Below are 10,191 nucleotides of genomic sequence, written 5' to 3' on the forward strand. Positions count from 1 at the left end.
GGGAAAATGAACAGCAGACCCCAATCTTATCTAAAGGAATATTGACAACTGATTGCTGCTAGATGAGGAACAGCTGACCCTCCTAAAACAAAGACCTCTAGATAGGCTGACGAGATTCACTAGAAGGGCAAGTAGTGGGGAATGGCTGGGGGTGCCAACAACACAGCAGACAGTAGCAGGGATATCAGAGTATAAGGGCTCTAGTGGGGGGGGGGAGGCTATTGGCGGGTGCTTTCTGGAAAGTGGGTGTATAGTCGAATGAGATGGTTTGGGGTGTTCTGTGTGATACGCACACACAAAATCAAATTTTTAAGAAATGTATTTGAGGAGGAAGCATGGAAATTTACGTCATGCTAATTAGTAGAGGTAATAAACAATACCATTGACATATGCCCAATGACTTTATAGACATGCACAGGTGCCAAGGATCCAAGTGCAACCGATTATGACTAGTAATAATCAGATACAGATTAGAGATACAAGGGCCAACATCTCAGTGTTAGTAGCAAAAACAATGAGTCTTCAAGGAACAATATGTTCTAAAATGAAATGGAGATCTTTTTTAAAGGTTAAAAACTCATCCAATTTTATGTCTTACAGGGCTTATACTGAGTTCAATAATATATAACTATATTGATTCAACTGTGGACCTAGAAATTTGCACCCACTTTTGAAAGAGATGTACCGTTGCTCTGGCGTGTGTTACTGAATATGTTAAAGCTGTAGTGAAATGTTTCTAATCACGTAGTTATTAAAATTTTTTAAAAATATACAATGATTAAAAAAACAATAATTCTTTAAAGCATAAAAATTTGCTCCTTAATCATTAGTAGATGTGAAAAACATTATCATTGAAATCTACCTGATGACTTTATATCCATGCTCAGATGCCAAGGAGCTCAGAGAATAACCGACTGTGACTAGTAATAATCTGATATATAGAGATTAAAAACACATCTGCAAACATCTTAATGTCAGTTGCATTAAAAATGAAGTTTTCTGTATGAAACTCTGTATTTTAATAACGAATGGAGATCTTTTTTAAAGGTTAAAACCTCATTTAATTTTGTGTCTTACAGGGTTTATACTGAGTACAATATTGTATAACTGTAATAATTCAACTGTAAACCTAGAAATGTGCAGCCAATTTTGTAAGAAATGCATCCTAGCTCAGAAAATTGTTATAGAATGTGTCAATGATGATGTAATGAAATGTTTCTCTAAGTATGTAGTTATTAAATAAATAATTAAAAAAAATATTGCCTCCTTTAACAGTACCAGTTCAACAGTGTTGACACTTTCATGATTGTCTTTTCAGCTCTGGCAGATTACTGTAGATTTTTTAACGGTCATAGCCTACCACTTGACTATCTACAGGCAGAAAGGGAGGGAAGTAGGTAGGCTTTTAAGATGAGATTCTAGAAGTCTCCCTTTGTGTTTTATTCCCCTTGCCTGAACTTGTCTGTGCTGGATAGCTGTAGTTGTCAACTTGACACACCAGGTAGAAGGAGCTTTAATTGGTGAATTACCTCCATTGGACTGGCCTCTGGCCATGTGGGGTATTTTCTTGATTGTTGAGTATGGGAGTGCCCAGCCCACTGTGAGTGGTGCCACCCCTGGGTAGGTGGGCCTATGTTCTATAATAAAGCAGGCTGAGGGGCTCAAGAGATGGCTCAGTGATAATGAGCACTGACTGCTCTTTCAGAGGACCTGGGTTCGATTTCCAGCACCCACATGCTGGCTACAAACTGTCCTTAACTCCAGTTCCAGGGAAATCCGAAGCCCTCTTTTGACCTCTGCAGCATTGCACGACATGGGTGTACTTACTTACATGCAGGCAATACACACATATACATAAAACCAAAAAATAATATTTTTTTAAAAAATTAAACAGGCTGAGCACAGGCCAGTGGAGCAGGCCAGTAAGCAGCATTCTTTTATGGCCTGTGCTCCACCTCCTGCCTCTAGGTGCCTGCCCTGAGTTCCTTCCTTGGGCTCCCTCAGTGATGAACTGTGACCTGGCAGATGTGGGCCAAATAAAACCCTTTCCTCCCCAAGTTGGTATTGATCAATGTTTTGTCATGCCAAATGAAGGCAAATTAGAACAGTCCTATGTCTAAAGCAGTCATTGATTGAATAGATCTGTCGTATTTGCTATGGACTCATCTTGGAGTAGGGCAAAAGAGAGGGAGACCTTGATTTTTATCAAGATAATCAGAGGCTGCCACAAAGGAAAGAATTTTGTGTGCAATTAACTGTTTCATTTGAGTTTGGTCTTAATTCCATCCTTCAGATTCTTTTGTGCTCCTGCTGTGAAAGACCACCAGAATCCCTTGTTTATCTCATGGTGCCTGCTATCCAGTTTCTTTTTGTTTGAAAAGCTATTTATGTTAAAAATTTTTAGGCCTGTCACAGTTCTCTCATATAAACCTGCTCAGAGTTGTGTAAACCTTCCTTATTTACAGTTGTTAGATGCACTTTACCAGTCTTTCCTACTATAGTTTCTCCAGTAAATTCTTTCTATTGTCTCTTAAATTCACTGCATTTTATTCTCTTTATTTTTTAATTTTTTTTATTCTTTAGTCTTTTTAAAAAAAATTTATTATTTCTATTTTATGTGTATGCATGTATTGCCTGCATGTAAGTAAGTGTACCCTTGTCGTGCAGTGCCCACAGAGGACAGAAGAGGCAGTTGGATCCACTGGGACTGGAGTTACAGATAGTTGTTAGCTGCCATGTGGGTGCTGGGATTTGAACCCGGGTCTTCTGCAAGAACAGTCAGTGTTCTTAACCACTGAGCCATCTCTCCAGCCCCTATTCTTTAGTCTTTTTGAGACAGGCTCTCCCTGTAGCCCCAACTGACCTGGCACTCACTATGTAGACGAGGCTGACCTCCATCTCACAGAGATCTGCCTGCCTGCTTTCTGAGTGCTGGGATTAAAGGCATGTGCCACCATGCCCAGCTTGAATTTTATTAAGTTAACTTTTTTGTTTTTTTGAAATAAGTTCTTTGGATCTGTATTCTGAACTTTTGCTATAATACTGTTTTCTTCCTGCCTTATTTTTTGGGCTGTATCTTGGCTGTGTATCATCATCAGGTCACACTTTCTTTCCTCTACAAACTTACAAGAGCATTGCTGCTGCTGCAGAGGTTAGTAGATAGCTTGCCTTCTATCAAGTTTAATTCTTGTAAATTTAGGTGTTCCATGTTCTAAAACAGAATGCATCTTTTTTCAATGTGCGCTTTATAGACTTTTATAGTTTCTATACAAGCTTCTGTTCCCTGTTTATTAGATGTGCCATATTCTTCAGGGGCATGTTATTCTTCCTAGATTGTCTTAGTTTTCTTTTTTAAACAATATTTTCATTCTTTGGGAATTTCATGCAGTCTGCTTTGATCATATCCACCCCACCTTCCCCTAACTCTTTCCAGATTCACCCCACCTCTCTGACCCTCCCAACTTTCGTGTCTTTTTAAAAAAATTAAGTAAAATAATCCATGAGTTCCAATTTGTTCTGCCCAGATACTCCTAGGTGTGGGGTCATCCACTGGAGTGCAGTTGACCTACAAGGGGCAATACCCTTGTAATAAAAAGTGATCCCATGAAAACTCTCCCTTCCCTTGAGGCCATCAACTGTCTATAGCTTTTCAGTTACAAGTTGGGGCTTGTGAACTTTCCCATCCTCTGTGCTAGAACGTTGAGTGGTTTGGTGTTGTACAGGCAGCTACAGCTGCTCTCAGTTCATGAGTGCAGCAGTCCTGTCATGTCCGGATGACTGTGCTTCACTCCAGTTTTCCCATCTTGGCTCTGACAGTCTTTCCCTTACCGCTTCTTGGATGGTCCCTGAATTTTCTGTAGCTATTAATTTCTCTCTGACTACCTTAACCTACTGCTCCTTTTCATTGCTGTAATTATTTCAAGGCATTCTTTTGGCAGTATCTATCTACAATGACATTTGGCGGTGGCCATATGCACACCACATTGCTTGTGGAGGTCAGAGGACAACTTGTACAAGTTTGTTCTCTATTTGTCCCCTGTGGGTCCTGGGGATTCAACACAGGTTATAAGGCTTGACAGCAAGCACCTTTGTATCATTTCCCTGCCCTTTCAATTTCACATACTAATTCTGTAATGTTTTCAGTCATTACTCTGGTTCTACAATCCTCCTTTTTGCCTTTTTTCCATTTTATCGTCTTATTCTTCTGTTTACTAATTTTGATTTAGAATAGTTTTAAGAACTACATGCTGAGTTAAATTTATTCAGTATTTGCTCAGTTTTTGACTATTTGTATGCACTTTGTTTTTCCTATTATTTTCTGTAGTCTCTTTATCATACAACTTTTTTCATTGTGTTTTAAAGGTTTTGTTTCAGGTAGGTGTTGGCTTGAGACAGGGTCTTACTAAGGATTCTAGACTGGCTTCCACTTGTTACCTTCTGTCCGCAGCCTCCCAAGCACTGACAATGAAGTGCTGTGCCACCAGTCCCCGTGCTGCTCATGTTCATCTCCTTCTTTGTGGATAGTTGCTCCATTAAAATTTGTGTTAACTTGTAAATTTCCACCATTTGGAAACTTTAGTTTAAGGGCCAAATAATTTTTTATTTTTCTGAAGCTGAGGGAACAAGACGGGAGCACTCAAAGCTTGGCTTTAGGCACCGTGAATGTTACAACTCTGTGCTAACTTTTCTTTCTAATAATAACTGATCCAGTCTTTATTGCTTTGCTTAGCTGGGTGGATGTAGTCTTACTCCTATGGAGGAGTGACCTATGGTTCTTTCTTGGTCTTGATCACTCTCTTCCTTTTATTCTCCTCCTCCTTACCTTTACTATAAAATTTTCTCGATTTTCCCTGAACCAATAGAATATTATTCTGTAGGCAGAAAACAAAACAAAACAAAAAGCAGCAACAACAAAATAAAGATTGGTTCTCTCCAGGTTTGGGAGTTTTGATTATAATCTCAGTATTTGGGGGAATTAGAAGCAGGGTTAATAAGTGAATCTTGTAGCCCAGCTTTGGACAATTTTTAGTGTTGTCTAAAGTCTTCCATTTTACTCATGGTTTGCCAGTTTTTATTTAATGCATTATTATCTGCTCTTCTTCCCAATTTAGTTGGTTATTGGTTGTTTTATTGGGTCTATTCATTTAAAAAATGATTAAAACAAGTTTTTGTTTTGTTTTGTTTTTTGACTTTTTTGAAACAGGGTCTCTCCACAGCCCCAGCTGGCCTGGAACTCGCTGTGTACACTGGGCTGGCATCCATCTCACAGAGATTCACCTGCCTCTGTCTCCCGAGTGCTGGGACTAAAGATGTGTGCCACCACGCCTGTCCTGTTTGAGAAAGGGGCTACCTGTAGCCCCAGCTGGCCTGGAACTCAACTATGTAGACCAGGCTGGCCTTGACCTCACAGAGATCCACCTGCATCTGCCTTCCTGGTGCTTGTTTTTTTTTTCTTTTTAACACTAGAAAATAAGTAATACAATTTCAAAACACTTGCATAAGGCCCAAAATTCACAATTCGCTTTATATATTTACCAACATTATGTGCCCTTTGTACCTGCAGGCCTTCTACTTGTGAGCTTTATCGTTTGTGTTCTGTGACCAAGCGTTAATGTCTTTATTTTTTAAATATATTTTATTTATTTTTTATTTGTATGAGTGTATTGCCTGTATGTATATGAGTTCACCCATGTTGTGCAATGCTGTGGAGGTTAGAGAAGGGTGTTAGATTCCACTGGAACTGGAGTTAAGGATGTTTCTTAGCCCCCATGTGGGTACTGGGAATTGAACCTGGGTCCTCTGAGCCATCTCTCCACATAGACCCTCTTCCCCCCAAGCATTAATTTCTAGTATTGGGCTTTGTAATACCCTCTCATTGAAGTCAGTAATGACATTCTTTTCTGTGTGTTAGCAGACCTTTGCTAGAGTTTCCTGAGACTGGCTGGCATCATCTCAAGCTCAGTATTTCATCCTTTCCTTCTAGAATTCATGTTCTGATTTACTACACATACCTTTAAAAATATTTATTTGCTAATTTACTTATTTAACATGTATGAGTGTTTTGCCTACATGTATGTAGGTGTATTTGTGTGTACAGTGCCCACAGAAGCCAGAAAATGGTGTTGGATCCTCTGGAACTAGAGTTGCAGATGGTTGTTAGCCTCCATGTGGGTGCTGGGAACTAGACCTGGTTTCTCTGCAAGAATAACCAGTGCTCTTAACTCTGAGCCATCTCTCCAGCCCCTGCCACTGCTGTCACCCCCACCCCCTGCCAGTGTTAGAATTCGTATCTAGTACTGCTTTTGAACCTATTTGGTTCAAATAATATTTTCATGAAAAATTTTTGTCATTAAACAAAGTTGGGGTCTTATGTAATTTCTTATTTGGTCAAATCCTTTTTAAAAATTCAGTTAGAACGTAAGTTTTAGTACTTCATAGTAGTACACCTATAACTGACTGCTTTTTCTTTTTTTATAGCAGGGGATGTTTTTGGGTGTTATTAAAAAACTGAACCATTAGAAAAGAGAAAAAAACATTTTCTCAGTAAACCTGGAAAAGCATTTTTTGCCTGAGTTTCTGTGCCCTATCTGTACTTTCTTGGCCATAGAATATAGTACATAGCCTGGTATGGTGGTATAACCCTGTAATCAGCACTGAGGAAGAGACTGAGGCAGGGGCATCTTTCTTTCCTTGTCTATATAGGAGGCCTAGTCTGTAGAAGAAAAATTTACTACATGGTAAGTGGGAGGTGCCATGTAAAACTTAAAGTGTTCTTTATAAAGTGGTTGGTGGTTTTATCAAAAAAAAAATAAGTCTGTATTTTGCCAGTTATAAATTATTATTAAGTTATTGATATTATAGACCGATCAAGAATACAGGAGGGTCATTGTAAAATAAGTAGTTTTAATTGTTTATCCATAAGGTAAGTATAAGAGTGCTGATTTTAAGTTTTTTTACAGAAGCATTTCTTAAATTACTTATAATTATAAAAGAATATTGTTTATATAAATGGATTATGGTTTAAGTTTTAATATTTTACTTCTCCATTTTTAGAAGTACAAAGAAAAGGACAAACACAAACAAAAACACAAGAAACAACCAGAACCATCCCCTGCTTTGGTTCCATCCTTGACTGTTACTACAGAAAAAGTAAGGCTTTTTAAGTACTGTGTTGTGTTTATATAATAACTAATTACATGTTAGTTTTTAGCTGATTATAACTCTACCATCTCCAGCATGCTCCAGCCCCTTAGAGCTCTCCCTTTGTTCTTTATGCTGTTTTCTACTCATTATTCCTCCTTCTTTCTTCTTCTTTCTTTTTTTTTTTTTTTTTTTTTTTTTTTTTTGAGACATGATTTGCCTAGACCTCACTATGTAGACCAGGGTGGCCTTGAGCTCACAGAGATCCGTCTGCCTCTGCCTCCTCAGTGCTGGGACTAAAGGCCTGTGCCACCACACCTGGCATTTCTGTTTATCCTGTACTCATCCCAAAGCCTACATAAGGATAGCAATCAAGAGGCACCATGTAAATTAAGGAAATTGAGTTTAAAATAGGACTTCATCCACATGTGATTTTAAAATGGGCATTAGCCCTTGCTGATTGAACCGTTGGATAATTTACCTCTCTTCAGCTCAGTTTCATTAGCCCTAAAGTAGGGAGAACAGTTGTTGAAATTAAACGAGGTAAAACATTAAAACAAATTATGTTATCTGTTTCATAGAAAGTATTACTTAGGAAATGTTAGGTATTATTAGGATTGTTATTTGATTAATATCAAAATTAATAGTAGCACAACATTGGTTGGGACAGAATAGCAACTGAGGAGGTACAGTAGGAGACTAGACCAGGTAAAAGGTCTCATGATGAAGGGCTGTGTAGACCACAGTAAAGACTTTATCTTAGAGTTTGAGTGAAAAGTGAGCTATTAGGCAGTTTTTTGGGTTTTTTTTTTTTTTTTGTCTTTTGAGACCAGGGTCTCCCTGTAGCCCCAGCTGTCCTGGAGCTCACTATGTAGACCAGGCTGGCCTTGAACTCACAGAGATCCACCTGCCTCCCAAGTGCTGGGATTAAAGGCATGCGCCACCATGCCCGGCCTTAGGCAGTTTTTGAGACAGGGTCAACCTATAGCCCTGGGTGGTCTGGAGCTCCACATATATCAAGCTAGCCTCAACTCACAGAGGTCCACCTGACTTGCCTCCCAAGTGCTGGGATTAAAGGCATGGACCACCACACTTGGCTTTGTAAGGAGCTTTGACTGCTTGTTGTAACGAGAAAGTGAAGAGTGGAAGCCAGGCATCTGTTGGGTTATTACAATAACCCAGTGAAGGTGTCAGTAGTATTGCAGATAGCACATAGTCTTTGAATTCTGAATACATTCAAACATGAAACCCTTGTGACTGTCCTAGATAACTTAGAGATACCAGAAGAAGAAAGAATCTACACATATTCCACAGGTGTTACCCCAGATAAATAGAAGGAATAAATTTGTTCTTAAATTATGGAAAAAACTGTATGTCATAAGCTAGAGGAAATACAGTTTGTTTCATATATATTACTAGTTTTCTATTGCTGTCAGAGCTGATTGCTACACATTCAGCAGTTTATAATGAAATCCAAATTTACCATGTCACTGCTTCTATAAGTAAGAACATCTGGGTGGAGTCTGATGGTTTATTTATTACAGGTAAAGGTTCAAATCAAGGTGTCATTACCTTGGTTCTTAGCTGAAATAATCTGCTTCTAAAGTTCTTCCCAGAATTTGGTTCTTTATGGTTGCAGGATTGAGGGATCCATCTGCATGTCAGCCATCAGTGGGCAGTCCATACTTAGCTGCTAGGCAGCTAGATCATTGCTTCCTCAACCACATAATCTTCATCTCAGGGCCAATAACAGCATGTTTTATATTTGGAATCTCTCTGACTTTACTGCAGGTGTATATTTTCTGTTTTTAGTTTGAGAAACTTCTCAAGGGCTCATGGTATTGCATTAGGTTTACCTGAAAAATCCAGTGTATGATTTCCGTGTTTTAAATCCCCTAGCTTAATTGTATCTGTAAATTCTTTTATTTATTTATTTTATTTTATTTTATTTTTTGGTCTCTTTGAGACAGGGTCTCCCTATCATATGGAGACTGAAGAGATGGTTCAGTGGTTAAGAGCACTGGCTACTCTTGCAGAGAACCTGAATTGGGTTCCCAGGACCCACATGGTGGCTAACAAGCATCTGTAACTCCAATGCCAGGGGATCTGACATCCTCTTCTGACCTCTGCGGGCATTGCACAACAGGGTGCACTTACATTCATGCAGGCATAGACTCAAGAAGTAAAGTGAAAACAATAGAATTTTTTTTTTTTTTTAAAGACTTATGATGTGGCTTTCTTGGTGGACTATTCCTCCTGTCAAAGATACATTAGGGTTGAGGTATCTATTAGACATCCAATTTACAGGTACTGGTTAGCTGTTGGACACACACTCTGCCATTCAGTAAATAGAACCAGCCTTTGAATGTTAACTTGGTAATTCTGTGCATATGTGCATATAGAATTATTTAAAACTGGGAGAGGGCATAAAATCAAGTGCCCTAGTTTGCTTCTCTGTTCCTATGGTAAAACCATGACAAAATGCAACTTGGGGAGGGCAAGATTTGTTTCATCTTAGAGGTTTCAATCCATCATCAAGGGCACTCAAGGCAGAAACCCAGAGGCAGGAACCTGGAGGCAGGGTATTGAAGCTGAAACCATGGAGACACTGCTTACTGACTTACTTCCCTTGGCTTGCTCAGCTCCCTTTATTACACAGCTCAGGCCAGCTGCCCAGGGCTGGCACTTGCCACAGTGAGTGGACTGGCTTCTACATGAATTAGCAGTGAAGAAAATCCCTCATAGAAATACAGACCAGTCTGATGGAGGAAGTTCTTCAGTTGAATCTCCCTCTTTCCTATAGTCTCAAATTGACAACTAAGATTAGCTGTCACACCAAGGGAGGAGTAGGTAGGGTAGGTAAAGAGATTAAGTCTGTGTTGCAAGGTGCAACCAGCAACAAAGACTGTAAGAAGAGGCCAACATTTAAAAGATTTTATTTGTTTATTTGGGTTTTTTTTTGGGGGGGGGGGTTCTCCTTGTAGCCCCGCCTGCCCTGGACATTGCTATGGAGATGCAGCTGCGCTTGACTTCACCGACCTCCACCTACCT

The 10,191-nt window shown here is 39.3% G+C and overlaps 1 protein-coding gene across 11 annotated transcripts in view; it reads left to right on the forward strand.

The window, feature by feature from the left end:
* Mllt10 (MLLT10 histone lysine methyltransferase DOT1L cofactor) overlaps positions 1-10,191 on the forward strand; it is a 193,024-nt gene that overhangs the window by 97,581 nt on the left and 85,252 nt on the right. For all 11 annotated transcript variants that reach the window (XM_029562886.1, XM_029562888.1, XM_029562890.1 and 8 more), the window contains one exon: positions 7,054-7,149. In XM_029562886.1, the coding sequence (XP_029418746.1) occupies positions 7,054-7,149 (96 nt within the window). The remainder of the gene's footprint in view (positions 1-7,053; positions 7,150-10,191) is intronic.

This window comes from Nannospalax galili, unplaced genomic scaffold (assembly GCF_000622305.1).
Source record: "Nannospalax galili isolate Female #2095 unplaced genomic scaffold, S.galili_v1.0 scaffold14, whole genome shotgun sequence".
NCBI classification, from domain to species: Eukaryota; Metazoa; Chordata; class Mammalia; order Rodentia; family Spalacidae; genus Nannospalax; species Nannospalax galili.